The sequence below is a fragment of the Chiloscyllium plagiosum genome, chromosome 39 (assembly GCF_004010195.1).
Source record: "Chiloscyllium plagiosum isolate BGI_BamShark_2017 chromosome 39, ASM401019v2, whole genome shotgun sequence".
In the NCBI taxonomy this organism is placed as follows: domain Eukaryota; kingdom Metazoa; phylum Chordata; class Chondrichthyes; order Orectolobiformes; family Hemiscylliidae; genus Chiloscyllium; species Chiloscyllium plagiosum.
The window spans coordinates 888,194-912,306 of record NC_057748.1 but is presented as its reverse complement, the minus strand read 5'-3'; the positions used below and the strand labels follow the sequence as shown (position 1 = coordinate 912,306).

The 24,113-nt window shown below is 38.4% G+C and overlaps 1 protein-coding gene across 11 annotated transcripts in view; it reads right to left on the bottom strand.

Moving 5' to 3' along the window:
- LOC122542077 (RNA binding protein fox-1 homolog 2-like) overlaps positions 1 to 24,113 on the bottom strand; it is a 262,538-nt gene that overhangs the window by 40,689 nt on the left and 197,736 nt on the right. For 9 of the 11 annotated variants that reach the window (XM_043679400.1, XM_043679399.1, XM_043679409.1 and 6 more), the window contains 2 exons: positions 7,259 to 7,351; positions 1,973 to 2,033 (listed from right to left, as the gene is read on the bottom strand). In XM_043679400.1, the coding sequence (XP_043535335.1) occupies positions 1,973 to 2,033; positions 7,259 to 7,351 (154 nt within the window). The remainder of the gene's footprint in view (positions 1 to 1,972; positions 2,034 to 7,258; positions 7,352 to 24,113) is intronic. The other 2 variants (XM_043679410.1, XM_043679405.1) reach the window with 1 other exon arrangement.

Below are 24,113 nucleotides of genomic sequence, written 5' to 3'. Positions count from 1 at the left end.
ACAATGATACTGAATGATGGAGAAGGTTCCAAGGTTTGAATGGCCTACACCTGTTCCTATTTTCTACATTTCATATCGCTGTTGGTCTGGAGTCACATGTAGGCCAGACCGGCTAAGGATGACAGATTTCCTTCTCTGAACCATATTAGTAAACCAAATGGTTTTTGTTTAAACAATAGCAAATCAACAGAACAATTGCAAGTTAGGCTAACTTTTATTCCAGGTTTTTAGTGAATTCAAATTTCACTATCTGTGATGGGATTCATAGCCATATCTCAATTTTCACCTGATGAAGGAGCAGTGCTCTGAAAGCTTGTGATTTTGAATAAACCTATGGGACTATAATCTTGTGTCATTTGACTTCTGACCATCTCCCCAGAATTCTGGAGTTCTGAATTACTGGTCCATTACATCATCTTGCTGAGTCATGTTGTTTTGTTCCAGAAGTGCACTTTGCTGTTCCAGAACGTATTGGAAGTGGGCAAAGAAGTAGCTGACAGAGTACAATGTGGAGAAATGTGAGGTAATGCACATGGGTAGGAAGATTAGAGGCGTAGACAATTTTATAAATGAGGAAAAATTTTGGAAATCTGAAGTACAAAGGGACTTAGGAACCCTAGTTCAGGATTCTAAGGTTAACATGCAAGTTAGGAAAGCAAATGCAATGCTAGCATTCATTTCGGGGGGTGGGGGTGGTGGAATACAACAGCAGTGACGTACTACTGAGGCTGCGCAAGGCTCTGGTCAGACAACTGGAACAATGAACAGTGTTTGGACCCTATGTCTAAGGAAGGATGTGCTGGTGTGGGAGGGGACCAGAGGAGGTTTACAAGGATAACCCCAGGGACAAAGGGCTTCTCATGAGGAATAGTCGAGACCTTTGGCTCTGTAGTCGATGCAGTTTAGAAGGTTTGGGGGAACAGAGGGGTATATTATTGAAACAAAATACTGAGAAACCTGTATAGAGTGGACTATCTAGATAGAGATAGAACAATAGGAGAGACTAGGACCCAAAGGCACAGCCTCAGAGTGAAAGGATATCCCTTCAGAATTGAGATGAGAAGGAATTTCTCCAGCTAGAAGGTGGTTAATTTGTAGAATCAAGCCATTGAGTGTATTTTAGGCAAAGATAAGTAGGTTCTTGATTGGTCAGGGGATCAAGGGTTATGGGGAGAAGGCAGGAGAATGGGGTTGAGAAATATAATTGAATGGCAGAGCAGACTTGATGGGCCAAAAGGCCTAATTCTGCTCCTGTCTTATAGTTTTTCCTGAAGATGCAAAAAACGTCCAGTAGCAACTTCCTGTTACCATGAAATGGGCATTCTTCACAAGAACTCCAAAGGAAATACTGGCCAGTTATTTCTGAAGTCACCACAGCCAAACATAACCTCATTGTAGAAAAGCCTCTAATCAGAACAATCAGGTTGTTTTGCGAGCCAAATACTGCTTGCACCGTAAGAAATCTAACTCTCCCAGTCTAGCGCTCAACATCTTTGTCTTAACATCTTAGTAGTGTATTCCAAATATTTGTCTTTACAGATCCAGAGGTGTAAACACACTCAGTTCCCAGTTGAAGTTACTGCATGGAGTTAAGAAAGACCTTTCATCAATTTTTTTAGCCCAGCATCAGTGAAAAAGGGGCCATAACTTTCCAATGGCACAATAGCATCAGTCAGATGACTTCATCCAGGTAGTTAAGCTGGAGCTCGGCTTACCTGGCTTACCAGGCTTACCTGGAGAAAGCATTATACCATATGGAGTGCTGGCATTAACATTAAACATGAAAACCCTGTTCGACTGTAAACTCTTCAATAATGAAATGGAAACAATGACTGAAACCCATGTTGAAATAAAGCTTTGCTTCTTTAAGAATTTAGTATAATGCTACCCCCATACTGAAAACTTGAAGCAATGCTCCTGAACTGCACAAAAACATTTAAATTTACTCATGTTGAATATTTGAAAATGTTACCATTTGCATAAGGGCTGACCATCTTCTTATTAGTCATCACACGAGCTGTGGCATTGTTTACCTGAGGTGCACAGATCGACATAGAACCAGCATATTAGCCAAGGAAATGGTCACAGCTTTAAAAGTACAGAACATGCAAGTCCATCGAAACAACAGATTTTGCTTAATTGTGATGCATATAATATTAAGTATGAATTAGAAAAATTTAAAATTACTTTTTAACATGATGTACGTTAATGATTGCAAAATATCTTTAAATATTTTCAACAAGGACACTCAAAAGTAAACCATTGTTTCTCAGGCAAGTTCATTTCCCACTATTCCTTTAAAATGATGAAAAATGAAATTCACAGGTTCACTTTGATATAGCTATTAACCACTATACAATTGTTGACTCAGAGTTAAGAGAGATCAGATGTTTCTAATCAACCTATTCAGGTGTTACAACACAATTTCCTCATCAACCTGTTGAGATGTTACAACACACCTCTGGAGAGGGTGGAACTTGAACCTGGCTCAGAGGTTGAGACACTATTACTTTTTCAAAAGAGCCCCAGGATAGATCAGCAGGTACTTTCTGATTAGCCCGTTTGGAGATGTTCTGACACATCTCTGGACTAGGTGGGATTGAACCTGGGTCGCCTGGCTTTGAGGTAGGGACCCGAAACGTCGAATCTTCTGTTCCCTAGATGCTGCCTGACCTGCTGTGCTGTTCCAGCAATAATTCCAGCAATAAAGTTTCAGCTTTGATCTCCAGCGTCTGCAGACCTCACTTTCTCCTTTGAGGTAGGGACACAATCACTGTGCAGTAAGAACCCAGGAGAGATCAGCAGTTTAATACAGATTCATTTTGTACAGCTGTGCTTGTGCTGGTTGATTAATTAAGTGATTAAGAAATTAGTTTATTTAGCCAGAATAGCAAGGTTGTTGGAGAAGCTCAGCAGGTCTGACAGCATCTGTGGAGCGAAAGCAGAGTTAACATTTCCACTCCAGTGACCCTTCTTGTGAACCCTTCTCCTTTTAAAGAAGGGTCACTGGATCAGAAACACAAACTTTGCTTTCCCTCCAAAGATACTGTCAGACCTGCTGAGCTTACCCAGCAATTTACCTTTTCTTTTCTGATCTCCATCATCCACAGTTCTTTGGTGTATTTGTTGGAGAAACTATTGATCCCATTAGATGGAGCATGTCACAAAGCATTCTTCTACTTTCAGAGAAAATGAGTTTGGACAGAAATGTGTATTTTAGTAGGTCTCTAGAAACAAACTGTGGGACAGTTTGTTACCATTTATCAGCATTACAAGCATTCATTGCTCAGTGGGAAGTTCAAATTCACAAAGCAGCCATACTCTGAAATGTAGGAAACGGGTGATAGACTTCAGAAGGTTATGCACACAGAATGGTGAAACGGATAGACATATTGCAGATCAGATTTAATGCAGAGTATAAAATGATTCAGTTTGGGAGGGCAGAGAGAGTCAACATAATCTAAATGCATGTTTTTAAAAAGGGTGCAGGAAAGATCTAAGTACATAACACACCACTGTTTGGAGGTGGCAAGGAAAGTTAAGTGGTTCAAACTCAAGGGGTCCTTGACATTATAAGTAGAGATATAGAGACAAAGACTCTTTTATTGAAATTAATTTTATAAGTCACTGGTAGACATTAGCTGTAGCATTGAGTCCAATTCTGGACAGTGCACTTTTGGAAGCATGTCAACAACTTGAAAAAGTACAGGGAGAATTTTCTGGGACCAGGGTAAAAGGGCCTCAGTACATGGAGGGATGGAAATGCTGAAACTGTTTACCTTCCCATCACAGAAATTAAAAGGAGATTTAATAGAGTTAAAAATCACACAAGTTTATTTGGAAGTACAAACTTCCTATCATCAGATAGGAAGGAGCAGTGCTCCGAAGGCTTGTACTTTCAAATAAACCTGTTGGACTATAACCTGATGTTGTGAGATTTTTAACTTTGTCCACCCCTGTCCAACAGCAGCACCTCCACATTGAGATTTAATTGAGGTGTTCAAAACGATATGGGGTTAGCTAAGTACGTTAGCTAAGAGGAATGTTTTTCTTAAAAGGTAGTGAGCTATTATAGTTTGGAATGCAGTGACTGATAGATTCAAATGGGAATTGGGATTAAAAAAAACTGAAGGGGAAAGATTTGTAGAATTATAGAGAAAGAGCTAATTGGATAACTTTTCTTTAAAATGCCAGCATATATCTACAAGATCCACATTTCTGTGCTTCAGATGAATCAGAAGAGAGCCGGAGATCAGAACAGCCTGTTTCTTCTTTATCTGTTGAAATATTTTCTCCTGCAAAATTCACTACATGCCCTGTCACTTGCAAGCCTTCTTGCAGCACACGGGACAGCTTTCTCTAGATTGCACAAAGATAGCAACCAGAGCACAGGAAGCTTTTCACAAACAGATGATGAACTCAGTTTCAGTGATGACTTCAAATATGTCATAGTCGTAACTATTAGGGCTTCCACAATGGACAGGAGTTAGTATGACATTACTTGAGAGCTACATTTGTCCCTGTTGGATCCTGGACAGATAGGAGGTCTGATTCTATCAACCATTGGTCATCTGCAGCTTTGGAAATAATTTCTGTTGAGCACAGGTTAACAACAGAAACATTTGAAACAGACTGATATTTTATCAAGGTGTTTTTTTCCACAAAGTGATGAAGCTACACTTACTCTCAAAAACTTAATCTATTGGCCTTTCAGTTAAACTAGGAATTGTGGATATTAGTGGTGAGAGAATTAACTTTACACCATGGTAGAGACATATTCCCTGACCTAGTTACACAGAGGTTACTTTATTACCTTAAATTAATTACAAAGAACTACAGACATTAGTATGGGAAATTGTATTAAAAGTAGTAACTGTTGAGTGATGTATGACTATCATTATCATCTCTGGGCTTAACCATAAGGTGTTGCCACGATTTGCTATTACAAAATTACTCCTTACCAACATGGACTTAGTGTCAATGAGGGTTCAGGACTGTAATGTCATACAATCCTATTCTGTCTTGTGACCTGATTATGGTTTACTTCTAATTTTCAATGCTTTATGAATTCCATTTAAATAGAGTTGTAAAGTCTGAAATAATACATTCTCCAACTAATTCTATATAGAATCCATTTGAACAGGTAGGTTCCATGTTCAGTTTGAGAGCAGCAAATGCCAACTTTCACCAGCTTTACAACAAGAGCACTTCAGCATCTATTGCCAGTGTCACTGGGATTAAGGAAAGAGAGAATGAGACAATATTCCCTCATTGCTGCTACCCAATTAATCTTTCCTGGCAATGCATATACTTGGATATCAGGTCTGGAAAAGATCAGGCTTAGCTGTGATGCCCCCTTCAAAGTGAAGAGCCAATGACACACTCTAACCACCTTCACAGGTAAACAGTGCCACTTTATTGGGATACTAGGGGTTTCTGGTAGCTATGGATTAGGAACGAATATCATTTTCAGGGACAGAATCAAACAAAAAAGAGACAATGGAACACCTTCCAACTTATTGAATAATCCTTACTGAGAAAAACTGGCATAATTTCTAAAAATGTTTCCAATGCTTTTAGCTTGGAATAAAAATTAGATCTAAAGAAAAAGCAGTTTAACTTTTCTTAAAAGTCAGTGTCAATGGGTGGTCTTTGAGCAGGTGCTTAAGAAACAATGGACTCGATCAAAATACACTCTTACTCATCAAGTCTCCATATAGTTATTAGCCTGAGAAATACCAGGTTTACTTTTGTTTGGTCACACGCAAACAGATCTAAAAACTATGGAACAAAACAATGAAACAAAGAACATGCCAAAAAAATTAAAAATTAAAGAAGATTGTAGTGAAGGATTTTAAACATTAGGTGAGGGGGCAAAAGTCAGTTTTCCAGCAGTGTGCAACATGAGTACCAAGAAGGGCCAAGAACCATTGGAGAAGCCACACATTGAGCCAAGAGAAACAGGAGGCACAATCCCAGAGAAACAGAGTAACCATTCACAGGCGTGACATACAAGGGAAGGAGAGAGGGGGAACAAGGACAAACAAACACAAAGAAAGGGTGCATTAATTAGCAAAACCGTCGTTAAAACTCTGAGTAAGATGTGTAGGAGTCACCATCAATCAACTACCAAATATAGCTCAGGCTGCTTAAAAAAAATATGTACAATCCAGTACAGGCGGCACCAAAAAACAGCATTGGAAAGGGGGAAAACGACAAGTCAAGTCACATTCGTAGCGTTAAACGTGAAATGGCAGATGGGTTTCCTTTTTGTTTTGTGTTCATTTGTTTTGTTTTTTTCTTGGTTCACTTACCCCCTTGCGTACCATCGCCAGCATGTATAGTTACCATGGTTACTGTGACTCAAGTGAAGGGCCCTAAATGCTACACCATCGAGGAGGGAAATATAAAAAAAAAGCAAAATATGCAAACATCTTACTCAAAAGACTTTAAATGATTCATAAAGACCAGTCTGCATACAAGGCAGAGCTGAGGAGGAAATCTGAGACCTAAAATTCACTTGGAATTAAGAAAATTCTATCCAAAATTACCAAAGATTAGTAAGATTTCAGACCCTCTTTGGACAAACACATTCCAAGTTTTTTGCAGGTTTACAATAGACCCAAGGCCTAGGAAACAAGACCGTGATTATGCAAGTTTGTTTTGAAATGGGAGGATAGGAATAATGTGAAAACTATAACTATAAGTGATCCACTTATTTATAATAATGTGATAACATTTAATTTAACTTCTGAACATTTCAAGTAGTTTTGATCATTAATCAAAGGCTCTCTGCAGCTGCTTGGAAAGGCAGTCCAAAGAAGCTCTACAGGACTCTCTTGTTTACATATGGAGAGGCTGTCTCCACTGATGGATTCACCCCTCAGCACTGCTTTGAAGAAAACTGACTCACTTCTTTGTGTGTTTCGGTAGTTTTACCTCAGAAAACAAAGGGAACCTACTTGCACCCTGCTTTGAAAGACACAGAGGTAAAACTGGACATTCTCATTGCATAAACAAAATAAAGAAGGAACCTTGTACGACAAAATAAAACAACACAAACATAATTCTGGTCAGCAAGGCTGGAGGAATTACTATGTAAATTAAAGAGTGCAAGAAAGATTGGGGGGTAAGGGATAGTTAGAACAATGACGCACATATGATGACCATCGAACAACCAGTGTATAAAATAAAAGGTGAGGCAAGACATTTAAAATAAATTTATAGAAGGAAACAATTTTGTTTTTAAGACATGCACCTCTATTTTACGGCCCTCAACCACCGTGCCGTGTAATTTCTCCCTCGCCCTGTCGGCATCAGCACTAGATTCGAAAGTTACGAACCCGAATCCCTGCATGCGGCGGGAGAAGGGAGGAGAACAACATGCACATCATTATAAATAGAACAAGTACATGACCACAATCAGCAATACTTTTCTCTGTCATCCTCATGCATGTTTCTTGGAAAATTAAAAAAAATTAAATAAAAAAGTAAGCGGCAAGGCCAAACAAAACTGTACTCGTTACTTGGGCTACTCATTAGTAAATGGGAGATCAAGGACAGCTTTTACTTTAAAATGGGAGGGAGAGAAGGAAAGGAACGGATGAAAACACCAAAGAGAAAGGTATAGAATCTCCGATCGCATTCAAGGTCAGTGCAGTGTTCCTACTCTTTTTGTAAGGCATCTCGCGCATGATCTCTATCTAGTTTTCACTCTTCTCAGTGATTTCAGATTTGATCTACAGCTATTGTGTCCAAAGTGCAGACTCTGTGGAGATAATAGGAAAGCAAAAGGTAGACTAAAGGTCTGATTTGTGAAGGCAAAAAGCCATTGACACTGATTCAACAAATATTGCTGTCTGCGGTCCTCAGATTTTGACAACCTTCGTCAACGGTTTCCAGGTAAACTAAACCACAAACCATGAGCTAGTAGCACTACTAGGGTACTTAGTTATTAAGAGTTAATTTCAGCTGAAGCTTTGGTGGATGATCAGCATCTCCTTTATTGCTAAGTTGAATTGGGTTGAAAAACCAGTCAGGGATCCTGCTTCTGATGGCTACCCTGTGACCTCTGCGAGAAAATCCAATTAATAAAGGAAAGCATCAGGCTCAGCTGCAACCTCCCAACAATTATCTTGGCAACACTAAACCTCTCATCTTGGACAAGTACCAGATAATTGCTGGAGCCGATGGAAGTGCGCACCAGCTAAGAATCATCCCTTTTAGGAAGATAGATAGGTAGAGACAAAAACACCAAGTATTTCAGCGAAAATAACTCTTTTGAGAAATATAATTATAATAATGAGAAATCCAAATGCTTCATTAATAGTAGCAATTTGAATTTTGAAATGCAAGAAACCCAAATGCAACTCCCCCATCTATTTTCATGTCAGGCATGATGCCTGAAAGACTGCTGTTAACTCAATTTAATGTGTGAGAGACAGAGACAACTTTCAGCTGCCACACAACAGACTGTGAAATGAGCCAATGGAAATTAACTGACCACATGAAAGCTTGAACTTTGAACTATATAGAAAAAAATTGTATTCTAAACCCTCGACAGAACTAACATTGTGCTGTAAATATTCAGAACAGAGTTTGAGTGCGATAATTAGTGGCATTTTTCTTGCAAAGACATCAATGTTAATGGGTTGAAAAGGGCTGTTGTAGAGATACTGTACTAATGCAGTTAGTGGTGAGATGTTTTGTGGGTTTGCCAGCAAAGCCAAAAACTATCAGAGGTCCAATAATTTACCACATGGACATGGAGAAGTTATTCCACCCAAAACATTCTAACAACAAAGTCCACTTCTAATCCCATTCAATTCTTGGATTCTCTGATCCACAGCATACTTTAAAAAGGAATGGTCCAATCACAAAGCCATCAAGGACTTGCAGGGCTATACCGAAAGCAGTCCCTGTTTTGGGGAATGGGGGGCAGAATCAGAACACTGTCCTTTTCACCTCTGAATCATGGGTTCAAGCCAGCACAGACAGATGGCATTAAAGTCTCCTCTCACAGCTATAAAAGCCCCAAGAGAAATTAGGTTTGGCACTCATGGTCCAGTTTCTAATGGCATACATTAGAAATGAAATATAACTCAGCATTAATTAGAAATCATTCTATGAATTCAGCAAGGTCAGGAGAACGGCAAGAATAGAAAATGGAAATGTCACAATTAAGTAACACGAATTATTCTTCCAGTACTACATTTTAAAGCAAGAGCATTTTAAACATAAATTGGAATTGAGACTCGACCAGCATCAAATCAATTTTGGTCTGCATTTAACCAGCACTGTATCTGCTTGGGCATTCATTGTGAAAAAAAACCATTAAGCTTTCAAACAGAATCAGTCCCTACTTTAATTCGGCCTAAAGTTCACTCAATGGTTAATAAGCAAAACAGTCCATCCTTTGAATGATACACTGAGATCTCTTTAATTTTGAAGTAATAATTAAAGATGTGAGCAGCTAAAATTTAAGAAAGACTCAACAACAGAACATTTTTAATATGTCTTAGCAAAAGTTTCTTTATTTTGAGATTGACAATGATACATGGTCACACTAATCTTAAAGGAATATTCAGATTCTAAAAATCCAGAATTTAAAAATCAAACTCAAATCAAATTTGCTTTTGTTGCAGAAGTACAATAGAAGGTAATTTTTTAGATAAACTTCAGCAATTCTCACGCAATTTCTATTGCTGAAGCCATTTTAATCTTGATGGCATCCGTAGCAACAGTTCAATTCACCATTCTTGATTTTTCTTTACCTGAGCGCACTAATGGGTCCATTAATTAATCAAAGGAAAGGTGCTTTGACTTTGCACTGTCACAAATGGCAGCTCTGGGGATCTCAGGTCACCCTCTTTATTATATTGACAGTGCACTTTTGGTAACAGGGTAATAGGTACCTGCTGCCAGGCACATCACTAATACGAAAAAACATTTAACATGCTGGACAATATACTACTGTAAAAGGAAGAAAATTATCCTCAATCTGAATAACTGATCAAATTGTAATTAGAAATCGTATTGGCCTGAGCAGGAACAGAGAAACAGAGCAGAAAGTAAGGGTACTAGATAGAATGAAGAGTGAAAAGCTAAAAATTCCAGAGGATTGAAAAACTGTCAATGTAGCACCCTTATTTCAAAAGGGAAGAAAACAAAAAAAAAGTAACTATAAGCCAGTTAGCAAAACATTAGGAAAATGTTAGCATCCATTATAAAAGGATAGACAATAGGTGCAGGAGTAGGCCATTCTGCCCTTCGAGCCTGCACCACCATTCAATATGATCATGGCTGATCATTCCTAATCAGTATCCTCTTCCTGCCTTATCTCCATAACCCTTGATTCCACTATCTTTGAGAGCTCTATCCAACTCAAATGAATCCAGAGACTGAGCCTCCACTGCCCTCTGGGGCAGAGCATTCCACACAGCCACCACTCTCTGGGTGAAGAAGTTTCTTCTCATCTCTGTCCTAAATGGTCTACCCCGTATTTTTAAGCTGTGTCCTCTGGTTCGGCACTCACCCATCAGCGGAAACATGTTTCCTGCTGCCACAGTCCTTTCATAATCTTATATGTCTCAATCAGATCCCCTCTCAGTCTTCTAAACTCAAGGGTATACAAGCCCAGTCGCTCCAGTCTTTCAGCGTAAGGTAGTCCCGCCATTCCAGGAATTGACCTCGTGAACCAAAGCTGCACTCCCTCAATAGCCAGTGTCATCCTATATGAAGAAAATATTAAGTTCTTGCCTTGTATCTTTATTCCTAAAATGAAAACAATTGAATTGTCTTTTCAGGGTTGGCCCACAAATGGGTAATGATGGTGTTTGATTTGAAAGGATTGTATTCCCTGGCATCTGGTGATTTTGCAGATTTGAGTGCTGAGTTTGCAGGTGAGAGGTGCGACTGAAGAAACTTCGAGGAGTTGCTGCATGTAGTTTGTGTTCAGTCCTAATTTGTGTGGCTGAGTAACTCATGTTCTCTTAAATATTGAGATTTTCAGATTTTTTTAAACCACTCTGTTAGCAAGAATTGCTCTGTTCATATGTTCAAATGTGCACCAATAGTTCTATGAAAGGATCTACATTCAAAGATATCCTGAAATGTGGCAGAAGCCAAACGTTTTTGATAACTTCTCCATGAAATGATATCAATTAAAATGAAAGTTGTGGGGATTTGGGCCACTCTCTTGGGGAACCGTAAGAAATTGCTTGAAGAATGCAAAGTAGAAACGTCTGTTTGAGAAGTTATGACTGAGTGAGGCAATGCACTGAGTGGGGGACCTTCAGGGTGTGATTCTGGGCCCAGAGCCATTTCTAATTTACACAATGAAGTGGATTGAGAAACTGATGGAAAGTAATCCAATCAGTAGAGACAGTACCCGACTAGGATGAGCAGTCAATTGAGAGAGTCAACCAAAAACTACACATTAAGCCAGAAAGATCAGTGACCAAATTAAAATGACTTCAACAACAAGAACAACCCACATTTGTACAGGGCCCTTAATTGATGTTCCTTGGTCGACCTTCAGACCTAACAGTCTCTCCAACACCAAATCCTGGCAAATATAAATTCCCTTAAGTTCAGGTCCTTCAGCCACTGTTACCTCAGGGAGATTGCTTGTGTCTTCCCCAGTGAACACAGATCTGAAGTACCCATTTAATTCTTCTGCCATTTCTTTGTTCCCTGTAATATATTCCCCTGTTTCTGTCTTCAAGGGCCCAATTTTAGTCCTAAACATGTTTTTGCCTTGCATAGACCTAAAAAAGCTTTTACTCCTCCTTTATATTATTGGCCAGTTTACCTTCGTACCTCAATTTTCCTCTGCGTATTTCCTTCTTAGTAATCCTAGCCTTTAGAAATGTAGCATTTAGAAATACAAACATAATCACGCAAAGTCACCTTGGCTTCATGGCAGGAAAATCATGCCCAAAGTTCTTAACAAGTGTGACACAAAAAAAACCAGAAATTGTAACGTATTTGGATTTCCAAAAGGTATTCAGTGAGGTACTACATGTGAGACTACTAAGTAAGGGAAGAGTCCATACTGTTGGGAGCAGTACATTAGCATGGATAGAGGATTGACCAACTAACAAAACACTTGTTGGGATAAGGAGGTATAATCTGGATGGTAAATACACTAGTGGAGTGCTATGCAGAGTTCAGTGCTGGGGCCACAATAACTCTCAATATAAATTACTGACTTAGACTGTTGTAGAAGAGTAGTATTGCCCCTACTTTGAGCCAGTAGGCCCAGGTTCAAGTCCCCCCATTTCAGAAAAGTGTCAAAACACATCTGAACAGGTTGATTAAAAATATCTGTATTCATAAATTAAATGATAGAAATGAATGCACTAATGTCAAGGAGGTAAGTATTGAAGATGACAATCTGGAGAGGAATATAGATAAATTGAATGAGTGAGTGTAAACTTGGCAGATGGAACACTGTGGGAATATGAGAGTTTATGCACTTTGGCAAAACCAATAGGAGAGCTGAGCATTATATAAATGGAGGAAGATTGGGGATTTGGGTGATTTTCTGTAAGCTAGCATATAAGTTCAGAAGGTACTAAGGAAGGCAAATGAACTGTTGTACTTTATTTCAAATGGAATGGAGTAAAGAATTAGGAAAATATACAAAGCATCAGTCGACACACGCAGAACAGTGTGAAGAATGTTAATCACCTTATCAAATGAAAGGTACATTGGCATTGGAGGCAGTCCAGAGAAAGTATGGAAAAAGGTTCTTATGAGCAAAGAATGAATAGATGCAGCTTGTACTCACTGGCGTTTAGAAGAATGAGAAGAGACCTTATTGAGACATACAAGAGGTTCTTGGGAAACTTGACAGGGGAGATGTGGAAGGTTGCTTTCCCTTGTGAGAATCTAGAGCCAAAAGCATAATCTCAGAGGTAAACATCACCCAGTTAAGACAGAGATGAAGAGGAATTTTTTCTCGAATGGGATAGTTAATTTTTGGAATGCTTTACGACAGGGAGCTGTTAAGGCTTAGTCATTATGAATTTTCCAGGCTGAAATTAACTAGTTTTTAAATCAGTAAGGGGATCAAGAATTATTAGAAAAGTGTAGGAAATTCAAAATGAGGGTTATCAGATCAAACATGATCTTATTGAATAGCAGAGTGGACTCAACGGGTTGAATGGCTTGCTTCTGCTCCTGCAACTTGTGGTTTAAGCAGCAGCTGCTAAAGTCACTGTGGTTCATACGCCAGCTAAAAACAACACACACAGCTTGGTTTGGGATGCAGTTTCCCTGCCGCACAAGGGTACACAGGCAGCAAGAAAATGGCTAACTGTCAGGAAGGTTGAGACACTGTTGAGTTTCCGGTTTACATCTCCGTCTCTACCTGGTAATGAATAACAAAGAGCATTCTTGACCTCGAGGGAAGCAGATATGTATGCTTCCTTGGTATCAGGGTTAAAGGATACCAGTTAGTAGCAGCAGGGTGTAAAAATCAGAGATAATGGTACCAATCATTTTGGTACAAAGCAAAATGAGATCCAGTGAAAAACTTTTAAAAGAGCCAGGAAAGAACATGGCAAACAGGATCTCAAATACATTAAATGTTGGGTTAGTACGATGTGCTAACCAGGATACAGAAACAGGAGTACAGAGCAAAAGAATGTGTTGGTAGTGGGATGATGCAAGAGGGAGAATTTCATAATCCTGGGACATGGCGACTGGGCCTGAAAGAGGTGAGACCCAGACAGGCCAGCTGGGCTGCGCCTCAACAAGGTCGAAACTGATGAGATTGCAGCATGGTTCACTAATTCTATTTGGAAGACTTTCAACTAAATTGGCAGAAACTAGAATGTAACATAAGAAAGGAAAAACAAGATGCATAAAGAATTTAGATATACGTTTAAGTTTACCTTGCTCATTTGTAAATGCAAGGAGTGAACAAGGTTGATAAGCTGAAGGCACAGCTAACAAGAATATAATGTAGCAATAATTAAGACCCAGTCCAAAAAAAGGGCAAAACTGGGTATTAATTATTCCAGGATGCAGGGAGATAAAGGAGGAATGGAAGAGACTGCAACAATATTGTGGAAAATATTACAGTGCTAGAAAAGAGGACGTCCTCGATGAGTCAAGGATTGAATCTATTTGGTTAGAATTAAGAAATAATGGGAAGTAGCATTCCATTACTGAATGCATCCTACTGGAGAAAAAATTATAGAAGAACAAATTTTCAAGGAATTACACAGAGACGCAACTTCTGTAGATTATTTATAATGGGGGGCTAAAATTATCCTATTGCAGACTATAAGATTGCAAGGACCAGGTAGATGAAGAGTTTATGAAATGTGTTCAGTAGAACTTTTTAGATTAATAAGCATCTGGCCCAAAGAGGAAGGTGGTGTTACAGGATTTGATTCTGGGAACTGCAATGAGACATGGAGAATAATGACAATGGGGAATGCATCAGGATTAGTGATCATTGCTAGCTTAAAACATCATGATACTTTGGAAAAAGCAAAGGAGCAACCAAGAGTAAAAATACAATAAACAATTACAGGGTGGGAACAATTGGAATGGGGTGACAACAGCTGTGGTCCAGGATAATTAGAAAGCAAAACTATAGCAATAATGAGCTGCCATTAAAGAGATGGTTTGGGTCGTCAAGACAGATTCCTGTGAGTGGGAAAACTAAAACTAAGCTTACTGGATGACAAGATAGAAATTAAGATGAAACAGGTCCTAATGAGAAATGTCAGGTCAATGACACAAGTGAGAACCAAACTAAACGTAGAGGGTTCACAGGCGAAGTTAGAAACAAAAGGCAGAAACAAGGACAGAGTATCTAAAAAGACTAGGAGCTCACAGAAAACAGAATCCACAAGTCTATCAGTATATGTATAGTTAAAGAGTAGATCAAGGAGGAGTGGGGCTAATTAAAGACCATGCAAGGGAGGCTGAGCATGGCTGAGACATGACAGGAGTATATTTGCTTTCATCAAGAAAAAAGAATGCTGACAAAGTCACAGTAAAAGGTGAGATATTAAGGCCGTGGATAGTTTAAATGGTGAAAAACAGGAGGTCTGAAAAAAATTCTAGCTATACTTAAAGCTAACAAATCCAAATATCAGTTCAGATCCATCCAAGGCTGCTGAGGAAATGAAGAGTGGAAATTGGCCATAATCTTCCTATTTTCCCAGATACAGGTATGGTGTCAGAAGCCTGGAAAATTGCAAATGCTATAATCATAATCAATAAGAGAGTACCAGGATAAGTCCAGCAACTGCACGCCAGTCAGTTGAACTTCCAGTGTGGGAAGGTTTTTTTAAATTAAGAAACAGTAACCTGGGTCAAAGTTTAGTTGCTCTGTTTTATATGGATTAAGGAAATTCCACCCAGAATTGTTACAAGAAAATTATGTTTAATTAAATCAAATGTAAGAAAACCTGTTAATGTGAGTGATGCAATGCGTACACTATGCAGAGACTTCCAAAAGGCATTTGAAGTCGGTGAACAAAAGAACAGTGATAGGATGAGAATGAAGTTGACTGAACGACAGGGAAAGAGTAAATGGTGACTTTGAGTGGCGTAAGATATATAACAGAGTTCCCCAGCACTACTGCATTCCTTAATCTGCATTAATGACCTAGACTTGGCAATGCAGGGGACAATTTCAACATTTGCAGGTGACAACCCATGAAGCCTTGAGGGGTCAGGAGGATAATCATACTTTTTAATCTTGTTTGTTCATGAGCATGGGCATGGACATGATTTGCTTTAATTAAACCTTAATTTCCTGAGGCCAGTTAAGAGTCAACCACATTGCTGTGTGTCTGGCATCACATGGGTGAATTTTTAATGAAAATCAACAGTGATTACATAATTGCCATTAGGCTAACTTTTTATTTTGGTTACTGATTTAAAATTTCACGATCTGCATGGTAGGATTCAAATCTATGCCCCCACAACTAGGGTTCTGGATTACAAGTCCAAAGCCATTACCAATGACACCACCACCACCTTCCCTAACCTTTCTATTGTGACGGTACTGTGGCTTTAAGAGGTTATTGTGTCCTGGATTTTGTTTTAAAAGAGACTGAACAAGATGTGCCGAACTGTCCGTAAGAAAGTAAACAGCTTGAGGCGCCTTGGGTTTTTTCATATATAATGGAGGCAGCATGGCTGGGTGTGGCCAGCTCTCAGACTAGGGATTTCTAGTTTTGTTTTAGGTTTTAGGTTTAGCTTTAGCTTTAAGCGGTTGCTGTTGTGAGCTTGAAGTAGTAGAAGCTACCTTTCCACCCTCTCGGTTACAGCTAGAAGCTAGGGTTTCTCTCTGCTGCTGGGTTACCACGAGGACAAATTTATTTTTCTGAATTTTCGTGCTTTTGCCAAGAGGGTGTTTATGGCATGATACTATATTCGAACAGTTAATTAGCAACAGTTACTGCATCTATTATTCAGTTAAGTCTTCCAATACAGTTAAGTTATTGTAAGTTCTTCGTTACTTCGGTTGTGTTTTAACTATAGTGTTTAAATAAATTGTGTTTTTGGTTCACGTTGAGTAGTTTGACCAGTTGCAATGCATCCGGAACACGACACTTTACATTTGCCTTAAAAATAAGAAAAAGTTAGGGTCTATGCTAGCTTCTTAAAATATTTTGAGAGGGTCTAGTCTGGTACATAACACTATGATTTGGAAAGTAGAAAGGCATGTTCTGATCAGCACAAATCCCTCAACCAAAAATGCACAAAGAAATTCGCCAGTGATTTATCTCAGCCGTTTCTGGCATCTTGCTGCGCATAAATTGATTTTGGTCCATCAGTTGTGGGGTGTTTTTGGATGTCCCAAGATTGGAAAAAATAATAAATAGCATTAAGTTCTTTTTTTCAATCTCGAAATATAATTTTTGTTGGAATCTGGAATAATCCCACAACCCAAAGATGTGCAGGTCAGGTGAATTGGCCATGCTAAATTGCCCATAGTGTTAGGTGCATTAGTCAGAGAGAAATGGGTCTGGGTGGGTTACTCTTTGGAGGGCGGTGTAGACTGGTTGGGCCAGAGGGCTTGTTGCCACACTGTAGGGAATCTAATCTAATCTAAATTTAAATCACTCAACCTGAATGTATAAGTGCAGACAGAGAAAAGGAAAACTGGTGGGGAAAAGAACCCAGACTGGAGACATGCAATTCTCTACCAACTGCCACAGCAGCAGATGTTAAAGAACCCAATTTTGTACAAATGGCAGAAATTTAACCAATGAAGATCTAACTATTCCCAAAATCACCTCACCATATTTTAATCGACACAAAGAGTGACTTAACCACTTTGATCACGGCATGAACATTGTAGCCTTATTGGTATTTTAGTAGAAAGAAATTAACAATTTAATATGCACTAGTTTTATTCTTTGGAGTTAGTGCTTAAACAGAGGGTTTATTGTAAGCATCATGAAGTTACTGGTAAATAATTGTAGTAAGGTACGATGGAGGTAGCCCAAGTAACTCGTCATTTTAATCTGGCCTCAGAACTGCAATAAATACAAGCAACAGATGAGCAGTGTCAAAAAGTAGATCAACAACCCCTGCAGAAGAATGATAAATAAACGTTACTAGATACAAATATAAAAACGAGAAATCAAAAAAAGGCGATACTCCTATGTGTGTTCATAGACAGAAAACACAATTTAACCCATAAGAATACATGCACTATATCCCCAATATACCACAGTGCACATAATAAACACAGTTTCAGCAGCAAAAAACAATCATGCTTGAAGTGATTGGTCGAGGGTAGTTGTTTTCATGCTGCGTTAGAGGATTTTCATCTACAACCTTATTTATCTGTAAATGACTTGAAGCTGTTTGCAAGAATCAATTCCCCTGAACTCAGACCCACAAATGATACTATAAAATCCTTGCTGCATTAAAACAGCACACCCATGAGCACAACTGCTCATGGACCATTTATTAAGACAAAGTATTTATCCAATTTGGAATGCCTGGGTTCCATTTGATCTCCTTTCTCTATCCTTGATTAACAGAGCTGTGAGGCCAATCAGCAGAGTAAACCCTGGTCAGAGGAAGCCATGCACCAATGCTAGGAGCAAGGAAGACCCAAACTACAAGGTGTTTCATGTTGCCCCATTCATCTGGCATGGCACTCACACGGAAATACTCTCCCATCAAGACAACAAAGACATTGATAAATTCAAGCCTGCATTATACATAATTTTATCTATTTTGTAATGATAAAGTTAACTCTCATTTATGTTCATTGGGGTTACATCAAGCCTAGATAATTGGCTAAAATTGTTGCTGAGAGAGAGAGACAGACATGTGGCCAAATTTCTTGTCTTGCCTTCATCAGATTTAAGATGAATAGTTTCAGCAACACAGCTCTCTTTGCAGAAATGTTCAAGTGACTCAATGAAAAACAGTTTAAAAATTTCTCATTTTAATTTTTTGTCAATACTTTTATGAATTTCCATTAGAAAATGCATCTTAAACGAAAAAGGCTGTGATTTTTTGGGAAAATTATTACAACTATCAGAGGAAGGATTGATATATTTTAGATGGAACTCAAGCTCCTGTTTACATTAGAAGCAATAAAAAAAACCTATTGAAATTATGAAAATGTTGCAATCAAGATTTTTATGAGAATATTAACATGGGAGAATTCCATTATTGTGAATAAGCCAATCTTTTGTCCATGTTTTAGTTTTATCTACTCAGTTCTATATTAAATCACCTTCCCCTCTTCCAATTTCTTGTCTACAAGCAATGCTATTTCCTTGGGTGAAGAATCCATTGACCCTCCAATACCTTGGGCAAAGTACCTTTCTTAGAGCATCAGCCCAAGCTGTTAGTTCTGGAATGTTATTTGACCTCAAAATCACTGATCAGTCAAATCTGATCCTGTCCTCACCAGATGCCTGTGATCATTGATGGCAATCAGGAGTTGGAATCATGGGAAATCCTTATTTTTTCCTCCCCCTCACCTCAACTTGTTAAAGACACGGTGGCTGCTCGAGACTGAAACGGCTTCCCTGGTTGAGATCTTTTAACTTAGCACAGACCTGGCACTGATATGGGGTCTTTTAGAATCATGGTGATGCCTTTACCTGAAATCAATGGGAGCTAGTGATTCATTTTTGATAAATAAAATTAATGAATAGTTATTTATAGGAATGTTGTTTCTAAGACATAAGCAGATGGAAATTTGAGCACTTGAGTTGAATCACAATCCAATATTTGTCTGGGCTTAAACAGAATTTACATGACTTAAACAAGGTGCTCATGCAAACATAAATCAGCAAGGTGTTTGGTATTTTCAAGAAACTGATAAAACAAATTTCCAAAAATATACTCAATAGGAGAATAATATTGATTTTTTTGGAACATTTTTAGTTCACTGACTACTATTTAGCTTAAAAGTCACAATAGCGCCCATTCTAGAAATGACTCCATCCAAACTGAGGATCCCTGAACATTCTTGCAAGCCACTCCTCATCATCAATTCAGTTTGATTTCTCCCAGTCAGAGCAGTTTCAACATGGTTAGCAATGGTCTCACAGATACCATACACAGCAAGCACACCAATGCAAAGTGTGTTTCTGAGAGTTGGATATCTGTGGTCGACTCAGAGGACCCAATGTATAGAATAGCAACTATGCAAAGACAGCTGTGAAATTCACAATTAAAGCAAAAGGTGGGGATATGAGAGGAATCTGGTCAAATCTGTCACCAGAAATGTTGATATCTCAGTATTAAAAATGTAGGTTCATTAGTCATAAAATCAAAAGGAAAGGGATTAAAAAAAGACATGTTTTTCCTAACCCTTTTTAGCATGATGTGGTTTTAGTGAGACAGTTAATCATATAAAACATCACAATACTGTGTGGCGATTGGTCCCCTGTATTTCTGGAAAAACAAACATAACCAATCAAATCACATTCTGATTTCATAGTTTCCAGCATCACCCCCCCACCCACCAGAAGGATACAAATAGAAAAGATTAAACATCAAAATATACTTTAAATCAGTTTGTTTTAAAGAGACAGCATCCCAAGTTTCTGGCCTGTACAGGTGCTTATGGTCAGGTAGAACCCAAAACATCAAATAGAATTGAATGTCTAGGAGGAGCACAGTTCACCTGGGACTTTTGGCATCAGATTCCAGCTTTGTTAGTGCTCCTTCTAAACTGAAAAATCTGCAAATTCTATTTCTGTTGTTGCCTGGCTTCAAATGGTTTCCAGGCTGGGTTAAATCCCAAATTGTTCTTCAGTGAATACAGCAGGTCTCTGACCTGCCGTGTATAGAAGTTACAGACGTGAGAAAGAAAAAAGGAACTGACGAAAAGTATAAGTGGGTATCCATAGCCGGGAGGGGGGAGAAGCTTTTTTCTCCCCCTACATTTGGAAACTCTCAATCTGGTTTCTGATAATTCACTAGTTGTGTGTCATCCCTTGCTAGGTTAGAAGATAGGAATGAGAACACTATCAAGCTAATCTAGACCATCATCAAGAAGGACCACAATAATGTTTTCAATCGGGTGTGTGGGACAAGGCAAGAGTCCAGAGCTTGCATCTGCTCATCTGCCTGAATGCCATAGTACATAATTCTGAGGTGTGAACTTGTCTTTAAAATTTTGTGAACTTGCTGTACAGGACAACAGAAAGGAAGATCTTCTCTTTAAAAATCTTATTTAAAAAGTAACAACAATAAGACCAATATATGCAAACATTTTCATTAATCAAACTGATGTATCAAAATTACAAGTAGTCATCTCTCTCCTCTGTTCTCACTCCATTCTGGAACATGGTAACAGACCAAAAATAAAGTTCAACCAGCAAAACAAAATATTAAATACTTTTCCAATGACTATTGCCATGTTTTTTTGTCAGAATTTGCTGTACTTGCTGTCATACAGTTCCAAATATGCTGGTCACAGTTAACAGGATCTTGTCCAAGTGCATGAACCCATGCAATAAGCTGCAATAAGTTCCAGCAAGATAATGTACATGGAGTTAGCCACAGTTAAGTCCAATCTTATTTCACCCAATACCTATATACCTACTTTCTATTGAGTTCCTGAACAGTGAACAGATGTGGACATTTTAAGTCACTTCTCATGAATTGCTGACTCAAGGCACCAAGTGTTTAAAACTGTGTGATTGTATTGACATCAAAGGATTGATTTTCATTACAGTGTGAAAGCACCTGCACAGTTGAAAGCAGAAGTTCAGAAGTTGTTGTCACTGATTCATTACTCCCCCAGAGGTAGGCTGTTGAATGGTATATTACTGGGGTTTTTACAAAGTACTAGGTTAGGTGCTGAAAAGTTTCCCTGGATCCTGGAGAACTAAATTTATGTTTGTGAAATTACAGCTTTCTTTCTGACAAGGAAACATTTTTAAATACAATATTTTTATAAAGTTTGATTTTTCAGCTCCTAATTTGTGTGTTCCAATTCTTAGATGCTGCTACCCTTTATCCTGTTGCTCCAAATCAATGCCCAAATGTTGGGAAAATGCAAGTCCTGTTCTATAAAGGGTTTCTTGCTCCATAGGTATAATTTATTTTAAAATTGAAGACATTATGACAGGTTAAATGATCTAAAAAAGTGTTGGGCAGTTATATGTATGTACTGATGGCAAGACAATTTCAGCCATCAGGAATTTTTCTCCCATTTAAATGTACCAAAACAAATTTATTCAAGTAAAACAAGTTTCCAATCAGAGGTTCTTTAACTTTACCAATGCGGTGGACAAATCAAGGTTTTAATCACTAGGTAGCAAAGACACAGTGTTGGTTGCTGGTTCAAATTGCAATTGCATTTTATCCTGTGTAGGCAACAAATTAAATGACCATGCATCAATTTGCCATGTTTATTGTTCATTTAATTCCTTCTGCTAGTCTGTTAGACAGCGGTGCAGAAAAAGGAGACCTGATTTTCTGTACAGAAGACTGGTTCTCTGATTCTAAATCAACTGAAGGGCTGGCAGTAAAAGCAGCCAACATGAAGATCAGTCAAACTGAGCCTGCAGGTAATTGTAACATCAACTGACGGACATGTGTTTCTCTATGTACACTGCCTGACCTGGAGTATTTCCATCTTCATTCTGTTTCAGTTTTTAAGGTTCCTTGAATTTGTGAAATTTTAGTTTTTGCCAGTTTAAAATATTGCTTTCACTTGCATGCATTAATCCATTTAACACTAGTTTTAGGTGGGAATGGGAATTAATGCTGAGCTGCTTATCATATTGCTGACTGGTGTACAATTTGACCCAAGGCAAATAAAGATGCATGATAAGGAGCACAAGGTTACAAAGGTAAACTAGTTGTGAAATCTGGTGTATCTCCGGTTGCTTAAGAATTTCTAACAGCAGTCTCAAACTGTCCACAATGTAAGTGTGAAAGGTGTGCAGCATCTTGTTCTCTTCGTAAAACAAGTTAGAAGGTTCATACCTCTGCTTTTCAAATGGCTGGACAATAGGGGGAAAGGAGGCAGAAAGAAATCTCAACTTTGTTTTCTTAACCAAATACTATCAGCCCTTCTGCCTCCCCCACCAAGTGATCTCCTCTACATTTCAAATAGAGGTTGCAGTAAATGAAAAGACTGCAGGGGTTGTAAACATGAAGATTGCTATTTAGACATTAGCCTTTCTAGAGTAACCTCTCTAACACATTTAAATAGCCATCACTGGCAAAAATTAACATTTACCTTCAGCGCAGCATTGTACAAATGTCATATTTATCTAATAAGGATTAGTATATATGCAAATAATTAAGGGCTGTGAAAAAGTAGTTCCCTGTAAAGCATACTGGTCTTGTCTGGGTTAGGAGCAACATTCCCTCGAACTGGCTCCGGCACACAGCCACCTGAAGAATTTAATAGTCTGAATAATAAAATAAACAGGCGGTGCTCAATAAAGAAATTTAGAAGGACTGTCAACTATTTAGCAGTAGTCATATTCTTTCTTGATCATTACTGTATCTTTGGCTCCTTCTGAACTGCTCTGCAGCACCAATAGTTTTGAATAGCAGCTGAGTGATTAAAAAGCCTGCTAGCAAGATCTCAACCAATAAATGAAAGATAAATGCCTTCAAAATTTTGTTTGTAAAATTTGTTGCAGATGAAATGCAGAGTTGAACTAACAGTGGAAATGTGATATTGTAGTGGTGTACAATTGAAAACAATAGTCTTGGAGAGGAACAAGGATGAAAGATGAATACATCTAGTTACACAACTGTACAGACAGATAAATTAACTATATTTTTGTGGAATGGAGTTACCAATAGATTAGTATCATTGGAATAGAGAATTTGAAAAAGAATTGATAAAAACCTTCAAACGATAAATGATATAGTATTACACTGAATATTCCTTGTGACTAAAAACCAATTCCAGACCAGTAACATTTTCCAACTTTAGTATCATCTGCCAGAAATTGTTTTCAACTGCAAAAGCAGACTCTGATTCCTAGTGTCAAGTACTGGCACACAAAGCAAAATGAGCCTGAACTAAAGATGCAGCTAAATGATATATAAAATCAACAGATGGAAAACTTGTCAAAAAGCCACAGTTGTGGGGTCTGGACTTAGTTAAAGATTCAGTAAGGCGAACTGATAATAGACATTAAATGAAGAGTCAATAAAAAGTAATTCATAAAAACACCACCAGGAAGTGCTACAAACTTACGATGTTCGCAGGTAAAGGGACGGCTGGAAAATGGGAAGCCTTCAGAAATGAGATAACAAGAATCCAGAGAAAGTATATTCCTGTCAGGGTGAAAGGGAAGGCTGGTAACTATAGGGAATGCTGGATGTCTGAAGAAATTGAGGGTTTGGTTAAGAAAAAGACGGAAGCATATGTCAGGTACAGACAGAATAGATTGAGTGAATCCTTAGAAGAGTATAAAGAAAGTAGGAGTATACTTAAGAGGGAAATCAGGAGGGCAAAACGGGGACATGAAATAATTTTGGCAAATAGAATTAAGGAGAATCCAAAGAGGTTTTACAAATATATTAAGGACAAAAGGGTAACTAGGGAGAGAATAGGGCCCCTGAAAGATCAGCAAGGCGGCCTTTGTATGGAGCCACAGAAAATGGGGGAGATACTAAAT